This window comes from Pholis gunnellus (genome assembly GCF_910591455.1).
Source record: "Pholis gunnellus genome assembly, chromosome: 7".
In the NCBI taxonomy this organism is placed as follows: domain Eukaryota; kingdom Metazoa; phylum Chordata; class Actinopteri; order Perciformes; family Pholidae; genus Pholis; species Pholis gunnellus.
The window spans coordinates 17,491,441-17,508,861 of NC_136533.1; the positions used below are offsets into that span (position 1 = coordinate 17,491,441).

The 17,421-nt window shown below is 45.6% G+C and overlaps 1 protein-coding gene across 1 annotated transcript in view; it reads right to left on the reverse strand.

Moving 5' to 3' along the window:
* The window catches only part of b4galnt4a (beta-1,4-N-acetyl-galactosaminyl transferase 4a), a 125,397-nt gene extending 110,029 nt beyond the window's left edge, over positions 1–15,368 (reverse strand). The window contains exon 1 of the mRNA XM_079162459.1: positions 15,115–15,368. Coding sequence (XP_079018585.1) covers positions 15,115–15,256 — 142 coding nt within the window. The 5' untranslated portion in view covers positions 15,257–15,368. The remainder of the gene's footprint in view (positions 1–15,114) is intronic.
* Positions 15,369–17,421: the final 2,053 nt, after the last annotated feature.

Genomic DNA, 17,421 nt, shown 5'->3' on the forward strand with positions numbered 1-17,421 from the left:
TTCTGTGTGTGTGTGTGTGTGTGTGTGTGTGTGTGTGTGTGTGTGTGTGTGTGTGTGTGTGTGTGTGTGTGTGTGTGTGTGTGTGTGTGTGTGTGTGTGTGTGTGTGTGTGTGTGTGTGTGTGTGTGTGTGTGTCTATAGGGATGTGGTGTCAAACTCAGCTGACTTGCATGTAGCTGTGTGAGTCAACCTGCTGACAGGAAAATGTAGTGGTGGGAAGCAGATATAGGCTTCAGGTAGTTTCACTTTCCTCTATATATATATATATATATATATATATATATATATAATGGTTTGAGCACACAGAAACACCTGCGCACATACACACACACACACACACACACTGCAAATGCACGCAGACCTCATCTATAGGGCACTTCACTTGGTTTCAGCACACTGCATCCAACACATCTTTTCTTGTGTGTTCAGCAGGTTTGAGGTTTTCTGCACATCCCACTACCTGTGTCTGACAACGTTAACAGTGATATAAAAAGCCCCTCTGCGGCAGCGAAACAATTGTGTTCTCTGTGAAAAGCAATAAAGCTCTGTAGGAAGTGGCTTAACCGGTCCGTAGGTTGTTGTTTTTTTTTAAAATATGCACAGTCCACATTTAGCTTTTTTTATTTAAATGAATATCCTGTGGCAGCTGGAGTCTGGAGATATTCTCTTGCCTCTATTTGTCATGTCTCCTCCACAGCTTCTGCACCTATTGTCCTCGCAGCTGGAACTCAGGGGGCAAATATAAATGCTTCCAGAGTCAGGTTCCCCACAGCTTAAGTGGGAGGCATGAAAGCAAATTCAGCCCACATTTGTGTGTGCATGTGCGCGTGAACCCCACAGGTGCGGACTCCCACAACCCCGGAAGGAATAGAATCTAGGCAGCAAAATAGGAATCCCTTCGTAGCATATGAATGAGCAAGGAGTGCTTGAATGAGGGGAACGGATGGAACGGAGGGCATGTGTGTGTGTGTGTGTGTGTGTTGGAGTCTGTGTGTGAGTATCAGCAGGGATGAGATCCAACCCAGGGGGACATAAGCCTGCAGTAGGACACAGGTGCTACATTCTACAGACACATCACACGCAGGCATTACTCTCGCTGTAGTACAAACAGCGATAGGTAGTGGTGGTGGTAAAGGGGGGGCGGGTAAGAGTGACAGAGAGACAGCTGCCTGTCTTGGCACACTCAAATGATGGACGGACACCACCTGCAGAAAGGCCAAAGCACACTCCAACTCTTCACAGCCAAGTGGGAAACACACATTGTGGAAAACAGAGAGAGCAGCACAGACTGTGTTGTCGAGCTCACTAGATAACGGCTCTGGAAAGAAAACGCCTCTTAATGTCCTGTTGTAATAAACTTAATTCATTGTACGGCACTGTCAAATTACCTTAACTCGTGTTTATCGTGTTGCAATCACACTATAAAAGCAAGGAATCTCTGTCTGTCCGTAGGTGTGTGTGAATGTTGGTGTGTCCGACACATATCTCGAGAACCGTTCATCCGATCTACTTCACACGGGTGTATTGCTGGGGACCAAACGATGTGCAGTCTCAAAGTCGGTGCAATTTGGACACGAGACACTTTCAATATTAATAAACTTGTAATAAACAAGCGAACAGCGCTCTGTGCAGCAACTGGGGGCGGGGCATCAGGACTCCGTGGACTACAAGTCGAGTAGGTTAGTCTGCAACGGGCCTTTACAGGCCGCGGCTCATTGAATGCAGTTGACCATTGCTAACGGATGCTGGATATACTAAGGTTGCAAACTCTTCTTCACTTCCCTGTGGTCAACGAGCAATGAGCAGTTCTAGAGAACACTGAAAGCAGCACTTCCGCGGGCCAAGCAATCGGCCCTCTGCGAACGGCCACGCGCTCCGACAGCGCTTCACATGTGACTGCACAATTGTAGCGTTCATTAACCGTATGGTAGAAATTGTGATACAGAACTCAAAAGACGGTTGAAAGTGGGTGAAATGGATAGCAACAGAGTCAAATTTCAGCCGCCCTGTTGGTCCCCGGGGCTCCGGTGTGACTCCACTGACAATCCGATACTCAAGTCTTGGCACGTCATTTGTTGGGGGAGGTTTTGTGTTGTTGTTCCACAAACTTTTAATGTCACAATCACAGGGTCTCATACTAATTTACATGAACAAAGACCGGCTCTAGACTACAGGGCTGCGTTCCGCTGTAGTATGATCGGTCATGAAGAGACTAAGTCAGCACGGCAGTTGTAATGAGTGCAGATCGCTCTGTACAGGATCCTTTCTAGAGCTTTTTACTCCTTTGAAATGTATGATTGTCATATCAATATATAAAGCACTGTACGCCAACTCTCCAATCTAAGAACGGTTCAGTTCAGGATAATACAACAGACAAATGTTTACTGAAGGTACTGTATGCAGTGAGTGTTAGTAAATGCACTTAACAAATCTAGCTAGTGCAGATTTTGGTGTCAGGGTTAGATGGCACAGAACGACGCTAAAAGGTTTGGAAACATGTTCTTGTCACAAGACATTCCTCTCCTACCTCATTAATGAGAGAAAGTGAATCATTATCTTCCCATCACCCAATCCCAATTATGAAATGCTGTCATAAAAATGACCCTTTTTTTCTGCTCATTGCATTCGATCATAATGCATCACGCTCCCTTCACACACCACCACATATACCACAAAATCACATTTTCCTTCCTTTCTCATAGAAGTAAAGTAATCAATCTATCTAATACAAGTACACATAACACAATGCATCTTTCTATAGAGGCTGTCAGTATGAGCGCGTCTGAACAAAAAAAAGCAAAGGCACTTGAAAGTGGCATTGACGGTTCACACTGTGCTGTGCGTCCAGGTAAACACAGCTCTGGAAAACATTTCTATTTCAAGATCCATTTTCTTACCTCTGCTGAGCGAGGCCTTCGCCTGCACATTGAATAAGTCTCAATCTGATCGTGGTAATAAACAGAATCCGCGTCGGCCCGTGACGACTCCATTTGTATCGGCAGAACTCAGGCTTAACAGCGAGGACTTTTTTGTTGATTGGATGATTCTCCTATTCAGAGAACCAGCGAGCATTAAGGGCACTCAAAGGAAAACAAATTACTCCTCTATGCGTCCACACCCTGTGTATGTGTGTGCCTTTCGTCCTACAAATGTGTGGGCTGAAAGCAGATTAGTAGGAATTGGCAATATAATCAGCTTTCCTACAATTCTAAGCAAAAATGAGAGTGAGATGGGGAGGAGAAGGCCGGGTCGACTCTGTGTCGTCACGATGCACTGACCTTGTTCGCAGAAGGGCAGAAACACACTTTAACTTTCTTCATCACTAACTTCAGCTTTTAAAGTGGATGGGTCGGAAACACTGTTGTAAACCAAAAAAAATAATCTTTTTCCGCCTTCATTTGCCCTCAGGCACACACACACACACACACACACACACACACACACACAAACAAAGGCATACAGGTCTATGGAGCTGTAAAACTGCAACATTTTAAACACGATAGAATCTCCTGAGCATGCTGGGATATCCGTTTTAAAAAGACGCTTATAGTACAGCTGTCACTGACTTCGTAGGAGATGTTGACACTGTGAACCCACAGGCAAACTGTACAGTCAGCAGTACTTTTAACAAAGAAAAAAGCCTAATGACTGCATTTGTGAGTTCGTATAACAATGAACATTAAACTTGGCAAGCAGAATTAACAGTTGATGTCATGGCTGATTAATTTGGCACTTTAAATTATGAAAATTAAGAGAGTTACACGGGCGTGCTTTGTCGTCTCAGTGATTAGGCTTGATTCCATCTAATTGAAAACAACAGAGAGGCTTTGAGATAGCAACAGTGGAGACCTGTTATCGCGAAATGTAGCCGCAAAAGTTCATTTCAAAAGAGGAGTGACAGCTTATGTGGAATGCTGCAGTCCACAGTGTGATCTGAGGGAGACTAAAGTAGTTAGCTACGCTTTGTTGGCAGGTACACAAATATATTATGAAAGGAAAAAAACATGAAAAGACAAGCACGCAATCACAGTATGCTGGGTCTAACATATTTTCAGTTTAATATGTAACTCCCTATATGTGCAAAGGAGCTGACGTTAGATGAGGAGGCTCCAGGACTTTTTACTCCAACAGGACACATGGCTGTTAATGGATATGCTGCTTGTTGTGTACATGGAAACGGTGGACATTTGCATGTAGGATGGTCTCCTTATGTACAGTATCTAAATATAAAACCGTTGTTGACACGTTATTCATCTACTATTTCCTGTTGCGTGTCATCTACAGCAGTAGTTCACAAAGCACTTGGCGCGCCTGACCTGACCGAGGGGGGGGGAGGATGCGATGCAGAACTAATGTTTTGACGGATTCTTTTTTTACGGCAGAAGAGTAAAAAAAAACATGCTTTTACGATGGCAATGGTGTTCATTTAGACAAATAGTCTGTAGGTTTTATTGATGCGCGGGTCGACCCAACCCCAGGATGACGAAGCAGCATTCCGAGTAGGTTATTAATAAGGTACAAACCCATTGCATGCAATAGTCCACCTTTCCTTCCAGTCTCTCTGTTGCACGCACACACACAAACACACACACACACACACACACGCACACACACCTCGCGCCGCGGTGCTCAGTCCTTTTCTCTGTCCCACTCCTGACATTTGTGCCACTATAATGCATAAAGCTGGCGGTTTGCGGGTCGGGTTGCTTCCAAGAGGAGCAAGACAACTTGCTCAGCTGCTGGAAAACAAAAGAAATAATATCTCAAAGCCTATCTTGCTTTGGGATTAGGGGAGTCCTGTGAATGTGCATTTTAAGTCTGAAATGTTTATTGTCCTCTTAATGCCCTATGATGTGTTTTTTATTCAGCCATTTGTACTGTGTGTTAATGTACATTTGATGCATGCAGCACTTAAAAAAATAAATAAAAAAATAATAACGTGATAGATTTAACTGCAATTATTTAGTAAATGCCCTCTAGACAAAAGCCAGACTTGATTTGGCGTATGACTTTCTCCATTTGCACCATAAAAGAATATTGCAGTAAAGACGTGAGAGATATCTGACACTCGCACCGCTACCTGTAACTCATGTTGCATTGTTTACAGTATGTCCCCCAAGGAAGAGTCACGTGAACTAATTCGTCCAATCAGCAAAGCCATCTAGTTGGCTACATCACTCTGTAGTTATATATCCACTTGCTAAACCCACTTTAAATGCAGTACTTTAAAAATCTTGCTCTATCCTCCATCGCTCAATATATACAAGGCCTTGGCTGTTTTCTCTCTATTTCCTATACTCTGAAACACAGTTAGATGGTCACAAAAAAAGTGCTGGAACAAGTATGCCCAGCAGCTCAATGATAGTCCTCGTATCCTCCCCCAGCGATGTAAAAACACCTCATTTCCACCAGCAGCAGCATGTTTGACAGGGAGATAATAGAGTTGAATCGTCTTGCTTTGCTGCGGAAGGTGAATCCCCATGTCAAATGCAGCTCGATGAAAAGCTCGCTTTTGTCCCCCCATCTTATTTGTAGATGTAAAAGTTGAAGAAATAAAAAAACACAGGCGGTGGGAAAGGAGGAAGAGGAGACAAAGAAGCAAGAATAAAACAAAGAAAAACACCCAAGCAGGAGGGAAATGGAAGAGGGTATAGGAGGAGGTTGAGGAAAGTGTGGCGACATTAGCCGTATAATGGCCTCTCTGTCAGACGAGCTTTCAAGAATGTCCTCTCTGTGCCATCATGTAAATGAAGCCATGTGGCTTTGTGCACTTAAAGTTGTGAATCTTAAACTCAAGACATCAACAACAGCTACGGGTAGCGCACATACGTGTTCTTGCCCTGCTGTGCTCGGAATAAATTTGCTGTTTTTCCAGATAATTCTCATTCCCACACGACGTTTTCATCAATGGAGGCGGGAGTATCCTACTATTTTCATTTATACTATTGTCACCGTTTACTGCTTTTTTATTGCTGTGGTACGTGTTGCTGCTGCTGTGTATATCTATAACAACGCGCCATCGTCATGTTAGATATGGGAATACTGCCCGACCTACACGAGACAAAGCCAACAGAGGCGAAGAGATGCAGTGCTGACATTTTAGTGTGATCCATGATTTCCTCATTGGTGACTTGGTAAAAAAAAAAGACATGAGCTGCCAGGTAATAGCTAGAGGTTGAACCATGAAGGTGAGAGGTGTGGCCTCTCCAAAGACGTCCTGCCAAGGTGGAGAAAATCTAGTGAGGGCAGTTATAGATAAAGACCCCCTGATGTTGTTGTAGTAGTAGCAGAACAAATACATCAGTGGAGAGATCCATTTTGATATGATACAGAATTGAGAAATAGCCAGACAAAGAGGCATTGAAAATGAATCGTATTCCAAAGAAAATGAATGGGCTAGAATATGCAAAAGACATTTGCTATCATCTTTTCCCCATCAGCCGCTCGTTTTGTTTACTTGAAAACAGTCTGTGACTGAACGTTCTGTGACAGCTTGCTTCATAACCCTCTTTCTGACGGCAACATTTCCCGGTAGAAATTGCCACAAATGAAAACTAAGTTCTCATAAATAAAAGGATGTCAATAAAAGAAGCAAAAAAAAAAAAAAAACACGCTTTGAAAAATAATCTTGCAAAACAAAACTCAATAACCACTTTCACTGATCAAAACATCAAGCTGTGTCCGTTTGATTGACAATCTAAGAGCGGTAAACAACATCCTGAGTATGATGTGGTGGATACGAAAAGAGGGTATTTAATTACAGTGAATTATAGAGAAGTTCGATTAATTGAAGAGATGTTAAAATTCAGTGCACACTGGCAGGGCTGCTCTCAAAGCAAGTATGCACAGTTGTACAAACACAAACACAGCTCCAGAGTAAACTGGAAACTTTCCTCTTTCTTCTCCTGAATATCTTTCCTCATGACTGGCCACAATAGAAAAGAAAAAAAAGGGGGGAACAGTGTTTGACAGCGCTCAGAGAGCTATGCGGCGCTGGTTCACAAAGCAGCTCACATGGTAATCAAGCCGGAGAACAGGCCTTTGAGATGTGGAAGAAAAAAGAAGGAATGACAAAGTGCAGGCCTTGTCCTCTCTCGTTCTCCTCCTCTGCTCCACACCCGCCTCCTCCGACACTCCTACGCTTCATGCCCGAAAAATAAGATGAAGACAGTAGACAGTCGGACGGAAAAGACAACTTGGATGTAGGTGACATGGAACGAGAGGAGATAGAATGGAAGATGGTATTTTTTTTTTTTTGTTTAAAGCTGCAATAATACAATATCAAAGAAAAGACGTCAAGGAGGGAATATATATATATATATATATATATATATATATATATATATATATACACACACACCATTCAGTTCAACTGAGCAGGTGGCTGCCAGCAGGGGAGACCCGCCCGACCTGCTGTGGAGCAGCGGGGCGCCTTATCACCACCACTATCACGTACTTGGTGTTTTTATCCTTTTGTATATGTAGCCAGATATAAAGTGCAGGATATAGTTTTATCTGAATGGCAGCCAGACATAGTTAGTGGAAACCCTCAAAGTGAAGAAAACATTCTCACTCACAGCTCAACTTTACCCGGCAAGCTTTCATATACGGAGACGAATTCCGGTCCCACCTCCAGATCGGGGCCTACAAATGTGTAAATATTCATAAGTGAGCATTGAAAAGTCAGAACGAAAACAAGGGTGAAAGGGAAAATGCGGAGAAATGCACACTGGGACGGGCATGCGGAGGTCGATTAACTCTTTTATATCAAGTGTATCCATTTTTAGGACTTTTCAACGAAGCTACAAAGGAATTCCAACAAAGCTGATTGCAATGCAACCAGCGTCCCCGTCTCTTCTGTCGCCGAGGTTTACCTGTCCCCGTCCTCTGATCCGTCTCCCTCTCCCGTCTTCACAGCCTCGAGGAGATGTGACCTTTTCCATTAACCACCGCTGCAGAAAGCTCATTCTGAGCAGCAGGGAGCGCACAGACACTCTTTGATGATTGATTGAAATCCTGCAAGGTCTGGATCACTTACAGTAAGGCAACACCAGAGCTGATACAGCCCGGCGCTGCATACAAACCCCATGAAAGAAAATCCTTCCTCAGAGGTGGGGAGCAAAGAGCGGAACCGAGCACCAGCGAAGGGAACTGACAAATCCCATCATGACAAGGATCATGATCGTCTGCAGTCGATACTCCCGCCTGACATCTGTCTCTGTGGCACTCCCTTTATTCTTTCTCGCTCTCTGACGGTTTACCATTTATTTCCGATTCACACTCCCCCTCTTCTGTCTCCCAGCAGTGTCCTAGTAAATGGTCCAAATTGTCTGTTTGTTTTTTTTTTATCTCTCTACTGAGGAATATTGGTCTTAATTAATTCTTCAGGGCATTGTTTAACAGTGCGAGTGCTGCGTTATTTCACACCCCTGCTGGATAAGTTGGATACACCTGAATAGCTTTCCAGCGTGAACCTCATCTGATGTGTACACATCCAACTAGGAACAACAGTTTCCGGGTACAAACAGATTATGCCGCTTGTACACCGTTGAAGGGCCACATCCTCTCCTGGTGCGTCCTGCTGCACGTCCCACCTGTTGCGTGAGAAGGGTGTCCTTCTTCTGCCCCGTTTCCCCCCCCCCCCCCTCCTCCCCAAACGCTCGCCCCCTCATTCGCAGCGAGCGTGCCAGCGGGCAGACAGTGCCATCATTCAGCCGCTTCCTCTTCTGCTCGGCTAAACACTGGGGCTAAAGTGCAGACGGCAGCGAGATCGGCGAGGTGCGCACCCACAGACGCGTGCAAAAACACACTCTGGGGGGAAAAAAAAACAAGCTACATCACACAAACATTTCGCTCTATTTTACACTAAATATCTCCGTTTCACCCACACACACACACACACACACACACACCGGTAAATCTCCTGCGGCAAAGCCGTGGCAGGGGGCCAGAACTCTCATCTGCATGGGGCAGAGCTGGTACCTTGATGGTGGCTTGTTAGGCAGGCCAACACAAATTTCATTAACCTCGAGGTTAACACACTCTGGACTTGTGTTTTTTTTTTTTCAGCGCTTTTTGCTCACCTTCCAACCTAGCCTCCCTTCATCTCCCAGTCTTACATCTGCATTTGTTAGTCATACATGCACACGAGGGTTTGGGAAATGCACGGTGGGTACGTAACACATCCCGAGTGTGAATTCTTTTAGATGAATAATTCTTAAATAATAAATAAATTAAAATAAATACCTTCTGGCTGCACTGTGCATTAGCAAGAAAATCGAAGAAATGCTAAAATTGCTAAAGGGAGGACTAAAGTGTTACCGATCGAGAGATTACATGCACATAACTTCAGAAATGCACAAATATGACAGCGCAGACAATGGATTATAAGCATCTGTACAGAAGAAGAGTGTGAGGTATTATCGCCTGCTCTTAGTTATCCCCTCTGTTGTCTCCGCCTCCACCACACCTACAGTATGTAGGCACACCGAGGATGCGGCGTGAGTGGTTATGGGAGCTTCATTCCTCCGGGCTGTGGAATTACCCAGAGGGAGAGATTTACTGGGTTGGTCAGATTAGCTGTGGGGCAGATTCATGGTTGAGAATCTGACAGTCCACCCCCCCCATCCCAGCTCCACAGACACAAGCTCACAAGGGACTGACTAACGCACGGGTACGCTTTTATGACAAGGCCCTTTACAGGAAATCCCACATCAAAGATGCAGTTCAAAAGGCATTACTGGTTTATATATGAAGCACTTTCTCTTTATCGGTATTGTTATATCTAATCGTGGAGAAATATGCACAGATTATACTGTAAGATTCCACTTTTCAGTTTTAGAGGTTTCAGTATCAGAAATATTTCTGTTAAAGCCAGCCAAGCAGTGTGGCTCTAAAGAATATAAATCACCACATTAGTAGAGCTACAATTTCATAATTCACCCCTTTCAGAATGTGTGTGTCCCCCCCCCCGCGCCCCATTTTCATCTGATTAACAGAGCTGTTCCACAGTGATATAAGGGCCCAGCATTCCTAAATAGAAGTAATCTTTGAAAGCCGCACCACCCAGCTGGGTTCAGACGCGTCCCCAGTATAACATGCCCAAACCACTCTGTTGATGCAGGCTTGCAGACTGCAACCACGCTGGGCTCTGTGTAAAAGCTGCTAAATCCGACTGTCAGAAACACACCTAAGATATACAACTTGACCGCCGGGGAAATTGCTTTTCGCTAAGCAAGTAAAGCAGTTTGTTTATGTCTTTTTTTGTTTGTTTTTTTCCTTCCTCCCCCCCCCATTAACAACTGTTCTGTCTCATCGAAGGGGCAAGTGGGCACCGAGCAGCTGCATTATTCACAAACACGAAAAAGCTAATTGATGGTATTCATTGTTGCATGAATAAATGATAGCATGAAAAGGTGCTGTGTGCCGTCTTAAAGCGCTTACACACACACACACACACACACACACACACACACCAAGTTGGCGGAGTTGCTCTGGCCGAGGTGAAGCTGACCGACCGTGAGAACCACAAGAGCTAAAATTAGGGAAAGTGACATCGGAGGGCACGGTTACCATGACAGCGAGCCAGCCTGAGGGTGTTGCTGTTGAGATACAACAAGCCAAATCCAACTTGATACTGGCCTGCAAGTACATCCAAGTGTTTCAATTTGAATGTGTGCGTGCGTGTGTTTCTTTGAGTCAGTCCTACCTTCCTCTCAAGAGATATTAGTACAACACAGCGATGTGCTGCATCCACAAGTTGAGTGCTTTATTTTTAGTCTCTCTGTGGATATGCAACGCATTCTTGCTTCCTCAGAACCTGTGAATCCACCGGCCTTGATAAAATAAGCTTGAGACGTCCCACCAGCCCAGCACGTTCCTCTCCCATATGTTGTCTCCATGGGCAACCAAGCAGCCAATCTGTCGATAGGCTGCCCCCCCCCCCCCCCCCCCGGAGACTTCCCCTTCCGACTTCCTCCTTATCCCTTCAGAGAGGTGATGATATGAAGTGCATGTGTGTTTTATGTGCCATTTAACAAATACATAGGCAAAATATGTGTGTGTTTGTGTGGGACTGATTAAGTGCACGCATATGCGTGTTTGCCTCCACATGTGTAATCATAGTTAAATCAATAGAGGCCTGTATGCAGCAGCCAGCCTCCTCCTCCTCCTCCTCCTCCTCCTCCTCGTCCTCCTCCTCCTCAGTGGACCTGTTGATGCTGGAAAACAGGCGAGCTGTTGTACAACTGGGTGGCCGCATAAATGTGGCACTCATCTAATATGCACCGCGGCACTGCCTGCCAACACACTTCCTCATTGAAATTCTGATTAAATAAGGCTAGTCTGGCCGGTGTGCAATCTGAAAACTATTTAATTATACCTTTCTGGCTCTACCCATCATCAAAGTCACAACAGCTACCTTGGCTTTTAAGAAAAGATAAATGAATGTCCCGAGAAACGCCCACACACTCACAAAAGGTCCCTTTGGTGCTGCTCATTGTGCTGTTAGTTTATGTATTTGACGGGCCTATTCATGAACAAGAGATGCATTATGTAAATGCTACGTTCACAATGCAAATCAAGATTGTTCCGTTTGTACGTTCCCTAGTCTCAGGGTTTCTCTTCAAGCAGAGGTATTTCACAGGGCAGTGTCGGAAGAAACTTTTAACTTCTGGAGTTTTTAAAAACTGGAGTTTCTCACTTCTCGAGCTACCGTTCATGTGTGCCATTATCTCCCACATATCGGATCCTTCTCTCCCTCTACTTTCTATAAAATCCCCCCAAAAAGGTGAGTGCACTGCCTATCACCATTCAATCACCGGTCTATCACACAGCTCCATCCTGCACTGAATAATTTAGTGTCAGAAAAAGATGGTTCATTTCAATATGTCTGCGTCTGGCTTGGCGCTTTGAATAATGACAATTCGGCGTCAAAATGACCCGATGACACCTCTGCCGAATTCATTTCTTTTGCCTACCAACCACAGTGTGATATTAATGACCACGTATGACTTCTGAGTAACGAGGTGTCCGTCAACCTATTCAAATAAGTATGTAGATCATAGAGTTTCCATTATATAACCTAGGTAACACACTGGTTGGGTTAGTAATGTCATAGCTCAATTTGACCCAAGCAAAGCCCTTTAAACCTCGGATGTAAATGCCACTAGCCAGGTTAAAAAAAACAACACTCCTATACAGCTTGGTCAAGGAAACCAACATCTGCCGAGAATACTTTCCTTTCACTGCCGCACCCAGAGTCTTGCCAGCCGGTCCACAGAGTTCAAACAGACACTTTCCATTCCATGACTGGATTCCCACGTATACGTCTCTACCATGACACACACACACACACACACACACACACACACACACACACGAGGAGGCTCATACACATCAGTGCCAATCGCAAAGAGCAGTTGCAGCCGGTGGATCTAAAAGCACCAAAAAGGCAGCGGTGCCCCGATACGAGGAGAAGACAAAGCAAATGTTTTGCAAAGTAGAAAATGTATTCGGCGCGTTTGTTTGCTCTTCAGGACACACACACACACACACACACACACACACACACACACACACACACACACACACACACACACACTGTGTTTCTGTGAGATAGGTTAAATGTATTACAAAAGCGTGTGCGTTTGCCATGACGAATCTGCGGGGTATCATTAAAAAAGGCCTCTTCTCAAAGTCTCTGGCCTCCGCTCCGTCGTTATGTTGACCCGCTCGACCGACACATGAGCACACCGAGGTGAGAAGACTGAAGTTCGAAACGCTTGACGGACTCATCTGCTCCGCTGTAATCCGCCTCCGACACGCTTCTCCAATCATTATTCACAATTAGGTAGCCGCAGCCTCAACGGGGCACTTTATGCCAAGATGTTTATATTTCTCATAAGTCTGATGGTCATATGCCAATAAGACATTAACCAGCGGATGAAGTACCAGCAGCAATCTGGCCGAGACGTGTGCTTGGAGACGATTTGGCTGAGATAAATCCAATCTCCTCCAAAATAGGGACACGCGGAGTACAAATTTGACAAATTATCATTTCATATTCTAAAAGCTAGAATTAAAATGATTTCTACCTGCAACACCTCAGTGTGAAGAATATGTTGGTGTGGAGAGAATACTGCCAGCCTGATATGAATATTTACACACTTCACGGAGCCCCATTTTCAGTAATGGCTACATCTCACTTAGAAACCCTTGGTGCGAGAGGGGACATGTTATTCATAAGAGGTTAAGTGAGTTGACCTGTTCAGATGCCTGCTAAACGGAAGACAGTCAATTAGACAGACAGACCAGCAAAGTACAGCATAACAGCTTCCTTCCTTTTCGACAGACGGCCGCAGCAGAGGAGCCACAAAGGCAGACTATTAGTGGAACCTTTCACATGAGGAGCACAGTCATACCGAAAATATCAGCGCGCAACGGGCTCAGCGATCGGAAAGGCATTGTCATGCTTTTGGGCAGGTTCTAAGAAAATCAGCAGCAAAAGGTGCAGCAACAGCAAAATGAGAAACGCTAAAGAGTGCACGGTGCAATACATCTGCTTGTATAGGAAGACTGAGAGTGACTATTCATTACGTTGACTTTAGCGCCTGTATGCGCGTGATGCAATATTATGAGCACTTGCACGATATATGGTGCAATGCAACATAGTATAGCCCATTAATAAGTATGGCCTATATGAGGCTTATAACTTACATTTTTTGTTTACTTTTCTTGAGAGAGATCTGCCATATAAATCCAGGGTGGATTAATATACACCTCATAAATATTAGTTCGAATTTTAAGCCTAAATCCAACAGAAATGCACAACTCGGCACAAGCCAGAGTGGCAGCCTTCAGTCTGATTCAAGAATCCCATCATCATCATCATCATCATCATCATCATCATCATCATCATCATCATCATTATTGTTATCAGAAAACAAAATCTAGTCTGTCACTGGGAAAACCCCACGGCTGAGATCAGAGACATTAAAATGATCCCTGTGTGTCAGAGCATCTTGTGTGTGTGTGTGTGTGTGTGTGTGTGTGTGTGTGTGTGTGTGTGTGTGTGTGTGTGTGTGTGTGTGTGTGTGTGTGTGTGTGTGTGTGTGTGTGTGTGTGTGTGCACCGTGTACACTCTTCAAGGCCATCATAATCATTGGGTATCACTTTACACAGACAGCTGCAGGAGATAAGAGTACACCACCACCCCGTGATGAACCTGTAGTAGGCGATGGCGCGTTACTTCGCCCGGCACCTTCCTTAAGTATTTCTTTCATTCATCGCTGTTATTCCTGTACAATACTCGGCGTCATCCACTGTTCCAGCCAGCCCGCTCACGCTGTGCACAGTGGCTGAACGTGATCAAGCATCGGTAATAACAGGTATCACAGCAGCAGGTGGAGAGCTGCCTTCCCAGTGCTTCCCAAAGCCGATATTTGTCCAAGGCTGACTGGCACGCCTGTGACCTCTGAGGCCACCTTTATGAAGTGCCCTTTGATTATTAATGTTGAAGGCGGGGGCCTGGCTTTCGACCTGGCCTGACACCGCGGTGCTCTTTACTTAGCCCGGAGAAGGAAACCATTGTAAATTTATGACACATGCTGCCTCTCTTTTTTTCAAAACTCCTTCTCTGGTCCTTCTCATCACACTCGGGGAGAACAATCACGATGTGAAAGTCAGCAGTTGTTTCAGGGACACGGTTGTACAACAATGTTGATAAAAGGAACTTCATGTGCCTGCAGCGTTTATACTGACCTCACCATAAGTTTTGGTATCTGACATTATGATATTTTCCTTAGATCTGTGGCGAATTTATGGTGGCCTTATTGTGCCGTGTAGCATATATTATGTCACCTTAACATTCTTATAATATTCATGCAGGAGCTCACTGCACTGAGTGGTGACTTTATAGTGGTGGTACACTAGTTTATGGCATTACCTCCTGGGGCATCATCACAGTATTCATAGGCGCTGTTAAATGTCCTTTTAAATGTCTTTAGAGGCCGATAGTTCACATCCATCAGGGTAAAAAGGCAAAGAGTCCCGTTTGCAAAGCCCGAGAGTGCAATACGTGAGCTGAATAGACAACGGTTCTCTCAGCAAAGCCTACCTTTCCCGTAGTTGAAGTGGAGTTTGATGGTCTTGCCCTGGTTGATGTGCAGGTAGGTGAACCACACGGCGGAGGTGAGCAGCACCAGCAGCAGCAGAAGCTTGAACTGCTTCCGGATCTTCTTCACGGGGAAGCGCAGCATCCTGGCTCACACATCCTCCGGTAGCCGCCCGGTAGATAGTCAAAACGGGTCCGGGGGGTGGGGGGTAGTGTTTTAACCGGGCGCTGCTGTGTTTTGGTTTCTCTGGCTATTCCGCGGCTCTACCTCCTCCCGGTCACAGCGGCGGCATCGCAGGAAGCCTGCGAGTAAACAGTTGCGCGTTAACTATAGCCTCAGAGCGCGTCTCATTCCGCCGGATCCACGGGGTGACAGCTGCGCCAAACTCTCCGTATCCTCAGATCTGGGTCCAAACACCTCTGTGGCAGTCATTGCTTATGAATGCAACCAGCCCCCCCCCCCACCACCCCACCCCCTAACCCTATGAATAGCGTGGCTTGTAAACAGGCGTCCCTAGCTGGAGTTCTCCAGGCGACCGAGGGCAGCAGGGAAAAGGCTCGCAGATCAAAAGCCGCTAAGTTCAGTTAAGAGTGTGACCGCCGGGAACAAAATAGCAGTCCGGCGATAATCTACACAAATCCGCTGTAGCGCAAGCCTTCGCTGACACCGCGACGCTGATTACTTTATCGGCAACTCAAGGATCATCCCCGGCCACGGGTTTAGCGCAAAGTACCAAAGAGCAAGAAGAGTAATTTAGTTTCCATGTGGAGAGGCGGTCGGAGTGCAACACTTCCTTACAGAAAGCCAGCTTTCCCGCAGAACAGTCGCCTCTGCTCTTCTCCAAATGACTACAAATTCAATTAAAAAGGGCCTTCAGTGAAATGTGGCACGGGCATGCCGGCGAAACCTCTGGCAGCGTGAAGGTAACCTGGTCACGGGGAAAAAGGTTAAGGTGGCAATCAACCAAAATGTCACAGCCCGCTGCGCTCCATCTATTGTTAAACACAGCTGAAACTGAGACTCCGGCTTCCGATCCAGGGCAGCGGATTCAGATGGAGCGCGTTTTTTATTTAAGTCCCAGGAGAGGAGGGGCGATCAGCTGTCATCCCCATACTCGGGCTGGTTCGAAGCCCCGCGAGGAGTAAATACTAAACCGATGTAGATTAAAAACTGCAAATGCTCCATGGCAGCGTAGCAATAGAGAGGTTTGATGGAAGAAAAGAAAAAAAACTCAGATGTGAACGTCCGATTCACGGTCCAGGGAACAGACGTCCATGTGCTCCGGTTGGTCCGCGATCTCGCGGCAGGTGCGTTTCACCCAATTCTCCCAAAAAGTGCATGCGTTGTCCGAGTCCACCGTGCGTGCGAGAAAGGGAATAACCTCATCCGGATTTAACTAATGCACACAGATATGTGGTGCTAGCGGCGGTGCACTGCCTTGTGTTGTTATTCTTTCGTGGGCTTTTTTCCCTTTAAAACGCCGCAATAGCATCGTCCGACCCGCTTGTCGCCGCGCGCAGGGAGGAAAACCAGCTGAGCTCCAGGAAGCGGGTCGTTGAGAAACCAGCACCAAGCGGTGATGTAACCAGGAAAGAACATGGTTTTGTTTTGCCACAATGAAACGCGTGAACGGTGTCTCCTTTCGCTGCACAGCTCAGTACGCCCATCAATTGAGCATCTTGACAGTGCAGAGCAACCTAACCTGGGCGGACGGAGAATGACGAGTCCGGCATCCAATTACAGCCCCGCAAAAGGTTCAGAGGAGGCGGGACGACAGCGTGTGGCCTCACCGCTACTTGGCACTAGTGTGGTCCATCATCCAATGAATGAACGCGAAGCCCGAAACTTGTTAAGATTTTCTCATTGTGCCCCCCCCCCCCCCCCCCCCCCCCGCTGGATTCAAGGCCCCGTGCTACTTTGATCAACAATGATTAATCGGTTTTCACGTAATGGAGACACAACTCAAGAAATCATTGCTCGAAATACCGTCTGTGCACAGAAAACTCTCGCTTCGTGTCAGTGTTGGGCTCGCACATCTAAACAGTTAATTCTTACAGTAAATGGCTTCCAGGAAAAATCATTCCTCACAGCAGCTCTCTCTCTACACCACACCGTGAAATTCATAGATAATGTATTTTATATTTTTATTTGTCCCCATCAACATAAATAGATGCTTTTTACAAAACTGAAAAAAACGGACTGGCAACTTGCCAGTCTTCTCATTCTAAGCTCACTTGTGTCAGAGGTAAAGGTAAAGTCCGTATAATAAAAACCTCCAGTCTGATACTCAAAGTGAAGGTGACAACATT